Here is a 14,055-nt window from a genome sequence, read left to right as displayed (position 1 = left end):
TTTTTTTTAATGGAAGTAATAATTATTCTAAGGTAAAGTTTCTGATGTCATTCCAGATCCGCCTTTTGCTAACAGCTAACATGAAGGAGAAGTTCCAAAATGGGACAATTCTGGTGGGGGCAGGGGGGGGGGGGGTGTCGTTGGACAACAGTAGTTGGAAATGTAGTGTAAAAATCAGTTATCAGCAAACCAGTTTGAGTTATGCACACTTTTGTTTTCTTTAAAAGGTCTCTGCGCCGATGCATAACAAGGTCAAAAATCAATCTGCAACAAGCCTAATACCTGACTAGTACCTCAAATGAAAGGACTTGATGAGAGCTTTGCAGATATATTATTGTTTTGTCAACGTGTGCTAGCATGATGACACAATCACCAAAAGATACTTATTAACCCTTAGATGCATAACGAGGTTAAAAATCAATCGTCAACAAGCCATATTGACTAATACCTCAAATTACAGGACTTGATGAGGGCTTTGCAGCTGTGCTATTATTTAGTCAATGTGTGCTTGTATGATGACGCAATCATAAAAAAAAAACATGCTTGTTAACCCTTTAATTGATAATAAGGTCAAACTAGTCTTCAGCAAGCCATGTTGACTAATACCTCAAATTAAAGGACTTGAGGGCTTTCCAGAAATGTAATTATTTTGTAAATATGTTTATACGACACAATTGCCCAAAATGCTTCAAAATGTCTTCATTCCTTGGCGTAACGCATTGTTTTGCTGTTTGATTCACATAATTGACTCGTTGGTGTAAAAAACACACCACACTAAAGCTCTCTAATTAATTTTATTCTATACACATCTCAGCGTGACTGTTGGACGAATAAACAGCAAGTCCCCTGCTCAAGTGTGTCACAAACAAAAGCAAAAGCGGCAAGTGTTATTTTTTTCCCCTGCTGAAAACCTGTGCGATGCACAAGTTAAGTTGCCTATCCAAAAACCTGCAGTGTTATAATTACAGCTCTTTCTTCGCCCCCAGTCACACATAATGGGAGATTTTCTCACTCCTCCCGCGCTCGCTGCACAGCTTTGGTGAGCTGGCATTAGTAAAGCTGGCGTATTAAAAAAAAAAAAAAAAAGCTGTAGAGGCACAACAACAAGTGCTTCTTGTCCTGGTTTAATTGGCTCTGGAGGAGTTGAAGGGATGAGAAGAAGGAGATGGTCTTGCTGTTTACCGGAGAGGCTTTTTGTTTGACCACTCAGGCAATTGGAAGGAACATAATTGCTGACCGATGGCGCCCTCTAGTGGGCGGATGGGGTTTGTTGTGTGTACCAAAGGCGGCGAAAATCAATAGAATTAAACAAAACAGAATATTAAAAAAAATAATAATACATGCATAAAATATTAGTGTTTTGTGTAGTTGTGTTTTGTTAAGAACCATAAAATGCTGGACCCCAAATACACATACAATAGGAAAATATAGTATACTGTACATTAACGAATATTATATGTTGATTTAGGTGTGATTATTGTTGTGTTTACATTTTTGTTCAGTAGAGTATTGTGGTTAAATATTTTGACCCACTTAATTAAAAATAAAAATAAAAATTCACCAAAAATCAGAATTGTTTTATTTGCTTGTTTTATTAGCTTGTGTAAAGAAAAAAAGTGGGCCATTTTATTAAATTAAATACATTAAAAACAAATGTTTGATGTAATTAAATTTATAAGAATGATAAAATGTTGGACCGGTTTTTAAATACAACACAATATAGTAATGCATAAATCAAAAAAAAAAAAAGCCAAATACAATAATCCATGTTTTTTGGGAAAGGATTTTGTTAGTTCAGTCTGAAAAAAATTAGTTTATTTATTCATCCTTTTTGGCAATTCTTTAGTACAATGGTATTTCCAATTGACTTTAAATGGATGGGTTTAAAAAGCATTTATGATATTTGTTGTCATTATAATACATTTCAATTGTGGTAACAATTTCCACTGATTAAAAATTATTCATAACCGCTTAAGTAGCAGAGGCGGATAATGGCAGCAGCTGTCGCTTGTTGTCGTCTTTAGCGGCTTTCAATTTGACTAAACAAAACTAATTGCTACTAAATCCGAGCGCAAGCAATAAAGGTGACATTTTATAACCCTCTGCTGTAGCATCATCGACAATTCATTCAACGTGGTCCAAATGAAGACAAACACAAGTTGTTGTTGTTGTTTTTTTCGCTAAACACGGCTCATTTCTTTATTGTCGCTAGTGAGTCGCCACATTCTCCTCAGACAGAAAGCACTTAAGAATCACGAGAGAAGAAAAAAAACAAAAAACAAAGATGAGCCCGTCGTCGCATTCTTTTGGTATGCGGGTTAATACATCCTCTGATTGGCATGATTGTGTTTCCCCAATTAACTCAACCTGAATACTGATTCCAAACAAGAGAGGCTAAAATGATTACAAATAGAAATGAAAAAACAACAACATGGCGACTACGCTGATTAGTCAGTTAGTTGCAAACAAAGTCGAGGACAGTGAGGGGATGAAAAGTGCTTTCAAAGCAGGTGACTTTGAAATGGAAATACACACGTCGAGTGTTGCCATGATGCGTTTGTCGTCCTCCTCGTGGTTACGCGACTTTTCTTGTTTGTCGTTTTTTAAGGTCCTACGTCATTAGTGTCGCACGTCTTGTTTGCTTGAAGGTTACTGTTTATTTCTACTGCGTTCCTGCCAACGAGAGAGAGAGAGAGAAGACATCATTGGAAGGTGTCGACAACAAAAGGAACACAAACAGCTGCGGGGCTTGTTTTGATTCTGCCGGAACAGCTTGAGGAGGAAATTGTACCAAATGTTGATCAATAACGAGGAACCATCTCAGGTCATACCATTCAGACTTTTGAGCATAAAACAATTTGCTAGATTGATGATTAGACTTTATCGCAAGAGAATTTAGTCGTACGAAAAGTTAGCAACAGCTAAAATCCCTTTTAAGTTCATACAATGAGAAGAACATTTACTAAGAAATTGTACACAAATGTTCACGAATAACATGGAATTTGTTTAAGTCAAATGCACCATTTGGAATTAAACCAAATTGATTCGATTTATGATTTTTAGTCTGCTTGTTCTTGGACTTATTTTCACAAATTTGGTCGTACTCGGTACGAAGAGTTGACAAATAAAGGGGAACCGCTGAAATCAAATGTCTCTAAGTTTGTACGATTCGGAATTCAACACACACAAAACTTCAAAATTCGAAGCTGACCACAATCGGATCTTGAACTGCCAAGATTGGTTATCGTTAGCCCGTTAGCATAATTGTAGGCTAATTGCTAATTATCTTATTTTTTAACATTTTTGAAAAGCAAGAAGAAAAAACACAAAAACAACCTTTGCATTGAAAAATCTACATAAATATTGTAAAAAAAAAATCAGCACATTGGCTTTTTTTTAATTATTATTGATATTGTGACAGAAAGTTACAAATGATGGGAACATTTGCTATTAGGCTAACTACAGCGCTCTGTAACAGACTTAAGGTTTCACTCTCATTACTTCCATAACAACCATGAACATATATCTTTTTTTTTTTGTGTACGTAATGCTACTAAATTGTCCCTATGGATCAAAATTGGCATTGAACGGTTGCTACGGTGACGCTTTGAAAAGGACGCCGTCGCTGAATGAAAGCTTTTGTGTGCTGACCTCCACGCTTATACCTCTGGGCATCAGAACTATTAATATGCTCAATGTCTCTATTATGAGTGCAACAGCACGCGCTCTTATTGTTGTACTACATGTAGCATTTACTATATGGACACACATTATAAGACGGTCTCGTGTGTGAAGACATTTCAAGCACTCTGTTCGTCATATGACTGTGGTGAATGTAGCTCCTTACATATATACGGAAGAGGATTAGGGCCAGTGAAGAGAGAGAAAAAAAAAAAAGGTTGGTAGAATTCTGACTTTATTCTCAAATCTCTTTTTTAAAGTCAATATTCTGACTTTATTTTCAGAATTTTGACTTTAAAATGGGAATTCTGACTTTTTTTTCCAGAATTCTGACTTTAAAATGAGAATTCTGACTTTATGAGTCCTTCTATTATTCTCACTTTAAAGTCAGAATTCTGAAAATAGTCAGAATTAGTCCTTCTATTCTCACTTTTAAGTCAGAATTCTGACTTTATTTTCAGAATTCTGACTTTAAAGTGAGAATAATAGAAGGACTAATCAACTCAGAATTCTGAGATTAAAGTCAGAATTCTCACTTTCAAGTAAGAATTCTGAGAATAAAGTCAGAATTCTCACTTTAAAGTGAGAACTCTGACTTTATTCTCAGAATCCTGCCAAACCTTTTTTTTTTCTCTTTTCACTATTCCTAATCCTCTACCATACATATTGGCTATTTAAATTTAAAAAAACAAAACAATTAATTGTTTAGCCCCAGCAACTCCAGCCTGAAAACTAACTGTTAACACCTCTGAGTTCGGTTCCTGCTCCAAGCTTGGCATCTGCCTTTGTCTCAAAACGGGGGAATGCGGGGAATGTGGGCTATTTCAGGGCCCCCCTCCTTGGGTGTCCCTCCCCCTCGGGGGAGCTCATCGCACTCGCAAGATGGCTGTCGATAAATCAGGCATTTTGTTTCTTTTTCTTTGTTTTGACGCCGCTTGTTCGTAAGCGTGACTTGTCGGGAACTTCCGCTTAACCAGACTGAGCAGGTGGATCATCTGATTTTCCGGGCAGTGACTCAGTGAAAAGAAAGCGTGTTTTAGGGAAGTGAGGGAGTCACACGTACATTCAAACAAGCTGCACTGCACTCAAATATTTCAGATGTTGAACCGAAAGTGACATGTAGTCCAAAAATCTAAATCTTTGACAAAAAACGGAGACCAAAAAACAGTAGATGAAAGACCGTGACAGGTGATGTCATCTTCAGTCGACAGCGAGTGGAAAAATATACGTTTTTAAAGATATTATTTGTACATGAAAAATAACAAAGTTATCAAATTAATTCTGGATAAAATATTAACTTTTCACTGCTGAAAACGGCTCAATGAGTCAAGTATCCTTTTAACATAAAAGTGGGAGGGGAAAAATGTTAAACTAATAGAAATATGGCTGCATCTTTTAGTAATTGATAAAATTGGCCGTTTGTGTAATTACCATTTCTTCAACCGTTCTTAGCAACAACAAAAACATTTAAAAAAAATTATAAATACGTCTTTGGGACACTTACAACATTTAAAATAGAACATTTTTTGGGAGCAAATGAGTTAAGAGCTGTCTAATCTTTAACATGAAGTAACATTTTTAAAATTGTAAATTACAACTTAACCCCAGTCTCCACAAATATATGCATTATTATTAAATTTATTACTGCTACATTTTGATGTTGCAACTGGGATTCCCCCAGTACGGGCTTTCCAAAAATTTGCGCCGTTAAAATAACTTAAAATGAACTCAAATTTAACGCACTAATTTTGACAACCCTATTAAAAATGTCTCATAAAATGACCACTAATGGGATGAAAGAGATCCAATCCAGACCTGAAACAAATCAACGGTCTCGATCTTACCTTCCTCAAGGCCTCCTCTTCTTCCTGACGTTTCTCGTAATGTGCAAAGTCGTCAAAGATTGAGGTGGTATGCTTGTAAGTGGCGATAATTTTAAGCACTTGCTTGGCCTTTTCCAGGGGCACCTCCTGAGTGTCCCTGGAGTTGGTCACCGGCTTGTTGTCATTGTTCTCCAGCCGGATGTGTCGCAGCTGGTTGTTGGGCACGTCCTTGATGAAGGCCCACTTCACCTCAAACTTGCCCTTCCACTTGTCCTGAGACCAGACGCCGGCGTAGGCGTTGTAGTCCACCGGCGAGCGCATCTCGGCCACGCCGCAGAAGTGGCCGCTGCCGTTGACGCTGAACAGCAGGTACAAGGGCCCCTTGCCGCCCAGCGAGCGGTAAGCCCCGTCCAGACGCTTGTTGCCGTGCTCTGTGCTGCACCAGATGGAGTACTTGATGGAGCGGTGGATGTCGTCTTCCGAATAGCTCTTGATGATGAAAACACGTCCGTTTTTCAAGTTCCACTCAAACTCTTTGGGGTTGTAGTTGTTGAGGGCGCGGAGTTTCTCCAACACGGGGTGCACTTCGCCCGGGCACAGCGAGGCGCTCATCGGGATGCCCACGCCCATGCCGAAGCCGTCGCCCCGGTTCCTGGGAGCCACCCAGCGGTTGGGCGGCGGGCCCGGCTGCTGATGATGATGATGCAAGGCCTGCGGGGGGCCGGGGTGGGAGGAGAGGTGCAGAGGGGGGAGGGACTGCGGGGATTGGAGGTGGTAGGGCTGGTGCTGGTGTTGAGGCTGATGGGGCAAAGGGTTCTGGAGTAAGGCCGGGGGCTGGGCGAGGAGGGCTTGCTGCACCAGTGGCGGCGTAGGCATCATCGTCTGAGCGAGCGGCGGCTTGTTCAAGGGGCCCTTATCGTCCCAGGTGCCAATGTTCATGTTGTGCTTTATGGGCGGCGGAGGAATGGCGACGCCGACTATCCCCATGTTAGCTTTGGGCTTCGTCTTGAGTTGCGGCTTAGCCGGCTTCTTGGCGATGGCTGCCCACGAGGCGGTTTTACCGGCGGCCGAGCTCACGCAAGGCGGAAGGTTATTTGCCGCCATGCTGCTCATACCCGCGGCACCCGCTAAGGGCGAGCCGACGGTTTTCGTGACGGCCGCCACCATGTCCGTACCCAGTTTGAGCCCCGCCATGCCCTGCTCGATGCTATTCAACACCGGCATCTTGCTGAGCTGCGTGTCGCTCCCGAAGCCGGCCTGTCCGTCAGCGATGGCCCGGCCCAGCGAGCTGGGCGCGTAGCCGTAGCTGTTAGTGTAGACGGAGGTCTGCGTGGACTGACCCTGGGACACGCTGGTGCCCCAGGTAGAAAAGTCAGCGTTGCCGGGGAAGAAGTTGAAACCGTGCTGGCCCAGAAAGGGAGGCGTGTTGCCAATGGCGCCCGGTTGGCTAAATACGCCGTCGGGGATGAAGTGCGGCTCGCCATTGCTCATCTGTCCGTAGGTGGTCAGGTAGGGCATGGGCGGGTCTCCTGCTGTGGACCAGGCGGCTTCTCCCAGAGAGTACGGGAATCCAATAGACGGCGCATAGTAGCTGGGCATGTACGGGTCAGACATGGGGGGGTAGCTGTTGCCCTGTGTGGTGAAGACATGGACACCCATTAATGTCATGCCTTATTTCGTGCATAATTTACATTGAGAAAAAATCTCCTCACACCATAATCACCAAATGACTTGGCTGATTCTGTTGTACGAATGGCAACAAGTGGACACAAATTATTTAAGTCAATTCCGGTAAGATTAGATCGGGAATCATTGAGTTAATGTAACATAGAGACAGTTTTTGCAACTATGATGTCACTTTTTTTTTAAAGGCAACATGTTATGCTTTACACTGAGCAGTTCTCCAAAGCTAGCGCATGGCCGCGACTATCAAATTATCCCATATTACCTGATTTGTCTGGCTGCTTATGTAAGGCTCAAAGTCATCATCGTTCACTCCGTCCTTTTGATGCATTGATCCGTTTTGCACTGCGTGGAAAAAGAACGGAACATTAAATCACTGCGGGGTAGACTATAATGTGCATAAATATTTCATTTCTGGTAATATCCATGCAAGCTGGAAAATGAGTGTATGTTTTGGATTAGAATGTACCTCTACAGTCACTTACCTTTATTTCCCTGTCCTTTAGGTCTCTGGAATGGTGAAAAAAGATTTCATTAGCACAAAAATGGATAGACATGTTAATTATGTACCTCTGCCATCTAGTGGAAGAACATTTAATCGTTCCGCTTGTCAGTGTATGTTGCTGGCATAGATAGTAACGGAAGTACATTAATTCCAGTAAATCGTTTTTGGACCGAATGAAGTGAAATTTGGGACACCTGATGATGTCTTACTGCTCACTGGTTGGGAAAGACCGCATTAGCACATACATGATGCTGTCTTTTGGTGGATGATCATGTCAGTGGACGAGCTGCAGCTTGCAGGCTACTCGGTTCTTAGTATTAAGCGGATGTCAAACGCCGTAGCATCCGGCTAAAAGGTGCCGCATCTCCGACCGGCTCCAACCAGCTCCACCGTGAACCCGGCTCGGCCTGCCTGCGTTTCCGGGCGGCTACAAAGCTATCACATATCACAGCTTTTTTTTTTTTTTTTTTTTCTCCTCAGATGGCATCTCTAGTAAGATCGAACTGCTGTCGGCAAACTTTCCCGGTCAGCCACAACCAAGCCTCTACAATCAAGCGGTAGCTAAGCGTGGCCAAAACCGACCTGCTGGTGGTCCACTGTGGTCGCAGACATCCTCCAGGAAGCGGGGCCGATGGCTGCTTAGCACACTGTTCGTCCGCCCGTGTGCACTCCTCCTCCGCCGCGCTCTCTCCCTCCCTCCCGCCTCCCTGCCTCGGTTCTCTCCGGCTGTCCGATCCCTCCGCGAGCGTTCAGGCGGCGGCGGCGGCGGCGGCGGCAGCGGAGCCCCCGGGAGCAACACGACGACGTCGCCGTTGATCGACGAATAAATTCGGCTCCGAACGAGGTGGATGCGGAACCGGGCGGAGAGGAGCGCGGGAGTGATTCAACGGAAAAGTGACGAGCGTTTTACGGGAATATCCCCCCTGCCATCTTCCACAATGGCGGACTGGCTTCTTTTTTTCCCCGACTCCCGCTTCCGCTCCGCTCCTCCGCTCGGTGACCTTCCGCCTGTGACGCTCTGAGTCATGTTCCATGTCTGACACTTCACATGACAGTCACAAACTCACCAGGGGCCCGGGCACTTTTCTCATAATATCCAACTGCAGCCATTTAAACAAAATTTTAAAGCCCCCCTCCGTCGTAGTTTAGCTAACGCTGGTTCAGCTAGCACTCGTTAGCTTAGCCTCGTCTATTTAACAATGCACTTTTGGGTGACGCGCTGTGTTTATTACATGTAGTAACTAATTTACCTACGACTTTACACAATTTTCAAGTGTTTATGTTCGAACAGGCAAGGCCAGAGTATCTTTTGAATATAAGGGAATTTAGTTTTCGTAAACATTAATTTAACCATTTTATCCAACTACATACATCAGCATACTTTTTTTCTTCTTCTACATAAATAGTTAACGTTTTGATTAATACAAGTGTGTGTGTTTAAAAAAAAATATATAAATTGAACTATAAAAAGGCCATCTCTTTGCTCACCATGCATACCACCACCCGCACTCACTGTATCACCAGTTTTATTAACCTAATCGTTCCCAAAGTACACACTACTTTTTGACCCTTTTCTATTTTTCTTCCTTCAAACAACTGGAACACTCAAATAATAAAACTTACCTAATTTATTCCAATGGACAATTCAGAGCTAATAGCGCTCTTACTTTTGATTATTTTGATTTCAGAATGTGATAAAATGCCTTTTGACTACTATAACAAGCTGCCTGGTTTGTATGCTAGTCACAGTCACAAGTAATACAATAAGCTGTTTGTTTTCACAGCATATATAAGGTGTGTTGCATTGCAAAACATCAGAAATGCTCAGATGTTCGTAATTGTCCATCACCGCAACTGTTTTTAGCCTGTCATGAGACTTTTATTCACCACGTGCTATGATGTAATATGTATTATCATGTACACTGTGTGTGCTTTCTTTTACTCTGTTGTCTGCAGGCTTGGATCTATTTAAGGAATTTGCTGTCAGGGACTGCTCTATGATTTTTTAAAGACAATAATTTATTTATTATTTAACACTAGGCACCATTTTAGCCTGCGGCCCAAATAAATATGGAAAACTGAAATGGTGAAAAACAGTTTAATGCCATATCGCCGCATTTTACTTTGGTCTATCTTTGTACATGTTTTCATAAATTATCTTCAAACATGTATAATGTATTTAGAAACAAATCTCTGTTTTTACTTGCATTCTTTCACAGGTCGAGGTGACACATTCAATATGGCAAACGCGCTTACCTATTTCATCAACGGAACAACCCGCTCAAGGCGGGATCTATGATATCTATGTTGTGTGTGAACAAGAAACTATTTCTTTGAACGAGACCGTGCGACCACTTCTCGCGAGACATTTCGCATCGGTGGCTCGCGCTCCAGTATGGCAGCCCTCGCGCTGAGGTCTTGTAGCAGAGGACTTTCACGTATTTTAAGCCATGGAGGCCTCGCCGCATCGTCTGCCACACACTCGAAAGGTTTCTCCGGTTCTTAAATAGTCGATTCGACGTGGTAAATACGGCCTGCATTCGCTCGGGTGGGCATTTAAACGCACGCGAGGGGGTGTGGCTTTGATGGACTGCGTCGTTTTTAAAATATTGGGCTGTACTGTACATTTTGTGCTCGTCACCGAATTAAATTACAATTAGTCATCATTTGCGTATCATTCACGTTAAACATGCCTTCATGCTGTGCTTAGCTAGTCTTAAACATGCTAGCTCACCAGTGGTGATATTCACTTGAGTTTGCCTTTCTTCCATTAGTCATGTTGTCACATTTACGTAACATGTAACATGTTACACTAACACTTGTGTGTCCACCAGGAGACCGGAGACACAAGTCCACAGTCCAGTATGCCACCAGGCCGGATCTTCCCAAACTGGCCTACAGGAGGGTGAAGGGCAAAAGTCCAGGGGTGGTTTTCCTGCCTGGCTACGGATCCAACATGAGTGGACAGAAAGCTGAGGCGCTGGAAGAATTCTGCCAGTCACTCGGACACTCGTACCTCAGGTAAGCCATCAGAAAGAACGCTTGTATGGTATACAAATGAGGATTCCAGACTCACAATTGACACGATAGAAAACATTTTTGAGCTTCTTAAAACACACTTATTATAATAGTCTTTCATCTCTGATATTTGTCCTGTTTGTGCTCACAAAGGTTCGACTACACAGGACACGGAGCCTCGGAAGGGGTCCTAGGAGAGGGGACCATTGGCACATGGAAAAAAGATGTCCTTTATATGCTGGATGAATTTTCAGAAGGCCCACAGGTGATAAAATAAATTCAATATTTAAATGCAACCTCAAAGTTTCTTTGTTAGTGTCACCGTCTTGCCACAAGGTGTCTCTGTGTTCCCACATTGCCACAAACTAGAATAGTAGGCTACATGTAATGTACACTCAAAGGACACACCATTAGGTACAAGTGGTAGGTTTTTGCATCATATACTGATCATTGCTTTTATTTCCTTGTAGATACTTGTTGGCTCCAGTATCGGAGGCTGGCTCATGCTGCTGGCAGCCATCGCACGTCCGGAGAAGACGGCCGCCCTGGTGGGCATCTCCACCGCCGCCGACCACCTTGTCACTTCCTTCAACTCTCTTCCACTGGAGGTGTGATTTTTTTAATTTATTTTTTTTACATGCTGTCTAGCCTCAAATATTGAATGTGCCGCCACCATTTTGAAGCCTTTCCAATGTCTTGCCCCGCAGACAAAGATGCAGGTCCAGGAGAAGGGCGAGTGGACCATACCGACCAAGCACTCTGAGGAGGGCCTGTACAAGTTTAGCATGGATTTCCTGCACGAGGCCGAGAACCACTGCGTTCTGCACAGCCCGCTGCCGATCACGTGCCCAGTGCGCCTCATCCACGGCCTGAAGGACGAGGACGTGCCGTGGCACATCTCCATGCAGGTGGCCGAGCGCGTGCTCAGCACCGACGTGGACGTCATCCTGCGGCGCTACGGCCAGCACCGCATGTCGGAGAAGGACGACGTCAAGCTCATGGTCTACACTATCGATGACCTCATAGACAAGTTGACCACCATGGTGTGATTATAAGGTACTGGGGGGGGCGGCGGGTGGGCCAGGGGCGGGTGGGGGTGGTGCGTTCAAAGACTGTTTACTACCAAACAAGGCAAGTTGCTTCTGCCAAAAATGACCTTTATCCTCTGTCGTTGTATTTTCCCTTGCATATTAAGTTGCGGTTCAGTATTAGACGGGTCACTCACTTCTACTTCTCCTGTTGCTCTTCTTCCTTACTTTTTAACGACACAAGTCTATAGAGTTCCTGTGCCTTCTTTAAAAAACACATTTCACCTTTGCGGGCCCAATAAAAGCTGTGCAGCTCTCTATCATTGAATCCAATGTGATACCCATGTGATACATGTTCAGTTTAGCGGGGAGACGTTGAGGGTTCGAGCTCAGGGGTGGGGGCACATGTTTGTGCTCAGGGGCCACGTTTGACTTCTCTAACGAACAAATGGGCCAGGTCATTAAAAAAATTATAATACTACAAACGGTCATCAGCATGTCATAAAGGGGAAGTCACCCCATTAAAAATAAAAAATACAAATGACACAATAATATGTTATGTGCCCCCACTAGTCTTTAGTTTATGGAATATTCCATAGTTTGTGAAATAAGAGTTCTCGGAGGCGGCCATTTTGCCATTTCCGGTCAACTGAAAATGACATCACAGTTGCTCAGGTAATAAACAATCATGGCTGGTCGTTACCTGAGCAACTGTGATGTCATTTTCAGTTAACCGCAAGTGGCAACATGGCCGCCCTCTGAGTTGGATAGAAACGGGTAGATTTTGCTGCTTAACTTCTATTCTACAAAGGTAATATTAATCAGAATGTCGTCTTTCGACGAGAGGGGCTGCATAGAAGAAATTGTGAAGACACTTTTTTGGGTTGACTTCCCTTAACTCCCTATAATTTTCTAAAGTAAATACAATTTTGAAAAAACTGAAATGTTACACTTTCACGTACCTGTTTTAATTTCAAACAAAAACAAAAGATGTAGAGAGTTCACAGGGTTAGCAGCATCTCTTAACTGAAAATTTAAATAAATAGTCCACTTTTTGGTCAGGATGTTGTTTTTGTTGAAACCAACTCGTGTTCTACTGCTGATTACTAAAGAAAAGAAAAAAGCTAGAACAAACTTATCCCCCCCCCCCCCCCCCCCCCCCCCGGTGATAGAATAAATCAATGCTTTAAAGATTACAGGACTGTTTATAAGGTAAACGCTGGGTAATCTGTATGAAGCCGGCGGGCCAAACTTTGCCCACCCCTGTTTTCTAGCGTGACATTCTTCGCCGCAGCATGGACCAGCTGGGCTGTTGATCATTGGCATGTAATTGGCCCTTCGCCGAACTGTGCTCAATGGGGCGGCGACAGTCACTTTTAACGGTGGGCTGCGACCTTTTATCTCGCTCCGTCTGTCATCTTTGCGTCGTCACGCATGGGCGAGAACATCAATCCAAGTTGCTGGAAGGCGCCTGTTCTTTAAATCCTTATTGGAGCTTATTTATGGGGCATGAGCAACGGAATGAACCCAACACTGTGTCGCAAATTATTAGGCCGAGACTTTGTTCAGTTTTCCTAAATGTGAATAAAACATTTTATTAGCTTTTATGGTAATGAGTATTTTATTGAACAAAAGCACCACAATGTTTTTTTTAATTGCCTCCCAGAGAATTGCTAAATAAAAGTCCACCCTCATAGATAAGATTCCATTCTCCATAGGATTTAGGTCAGGGTGGCCACACTTGGTGATGAGATCCTTTTCTTGAGGTATGACTTGATGACAATGTAGACATTCTAACCACTTGTGAAAATTTCATTTCCAGGCATATAAAAAGCAACTAAAATTTGATTAATTTGTCAGGTTAAAAACAAATACTGAAAACAAATGATCATTAAAATCAGGCTATACAAACACAAAATCAAAAAAAGTGCGTATCAGGGCAAAATATTTGTTTTTTATTATAAGCAAATTAAACCCACATGTTGGTCTCAGTTATGCATTCTACTGCTGATCTAATAACGATCTATTTTAGGTCTTGTTTACAGCATTAGAGGCCACAATTCTTGGAAATACTACAAACTGAAAAACAACTAATGGTTTAAATTGCACATTATAGCCGACTTAAAAGGAAAATAATTATAATAATGCAGGACCTGAACATTTTTTCCCCCAGTGTTACATAACAGTCATTGTTATTTACATAACCACCCCCACACAGAGTTTCTCCGCCAATGACATGACCAGCTAGGCTGGGCGAAGATCCCGAGCCACTTTCGAGCAGCACTGTGTAAAACATCCATAAGTAAAAGGTAAGCAG

General features: G+C 42.7%; 2 protein-coding genes across 2 annotated transcripts; one reads left to right on the top strand and one right to left on the bottom strand.

Annotated features, from left to right (window-relative positions):
- Positions 1–2,458: 2,458 nt before the first annotated feature.
- On the bottom strand, positions 2,459–8,849 carry ythdf3 (YTH N6-methyladenosine RNA binding protein F3). The gene is made up of 5 exons (XM_086065394.1): positions 8,275–8,849; positions 7,673–7,697; positions 7,453–7,532; positions 5,526–7,136; positions 2,459–2,673 (listed from the first exon to the last, which is right to left on the bottom strand). The coding sequence occupies exons 1-5, from the start codon at positions 8,302–8,304 to the stop codon at positions 2,650–2,652; spliced, it is 1,770 nt and encodes a 589-aa protein (XP_085921520.1). The 5' UTR covers positions 8,305–8,849; the 3' UTR covers positions 2,459–2,649.
- A 1,175-nt stretch (positions 8,850–10,024) lies between these two features.
- Positions 10,025–13,345, top strand: abhd10b (abhydrolase domain containing 10, depalmitoylase b). Its single transcript, XM_086065395.1, has 5 exons — positions 10,025–10,181; positions 10,527–10,713; positions 10,864–10,975; positions 11,181–11,318; positions 11,418–13,345. Exons 1-5 carry the CDS (start codon positions 10,088–10,090, stop codon positions 11,757–11,759), a joined length of 873 nt encoding a protein of 290 aa, XP_085921521.1. The 5' UTR covers positions 10,025–10,087; the 3' UTR covers positions 11,760–13,345.
- The last annotated feature ends 710 nt before the right edge of the window (positions 13,346–14,055 follow it).

Source organism: Leptonotus elevatus, chromosome 21 (assembly GCF_054856555.1).
Source record: "Leptonotus elevatus isolate MCC_2025b chromosome 21, RoL_Lele_1.0, whole genome shotgun sequence".
Lineage (NCBI taxonomy): Eukaryota > Metazoa > Chordata > Actinopteri > Syngnathiformes > Syngnathidae > Leptonotus > Leptonotus elevatus.
The sequence above is the reverse complement of the archived record's forward strand: the minus strand, read 5'-3'. Positions and strand labels throughout refer to the sequence as shown.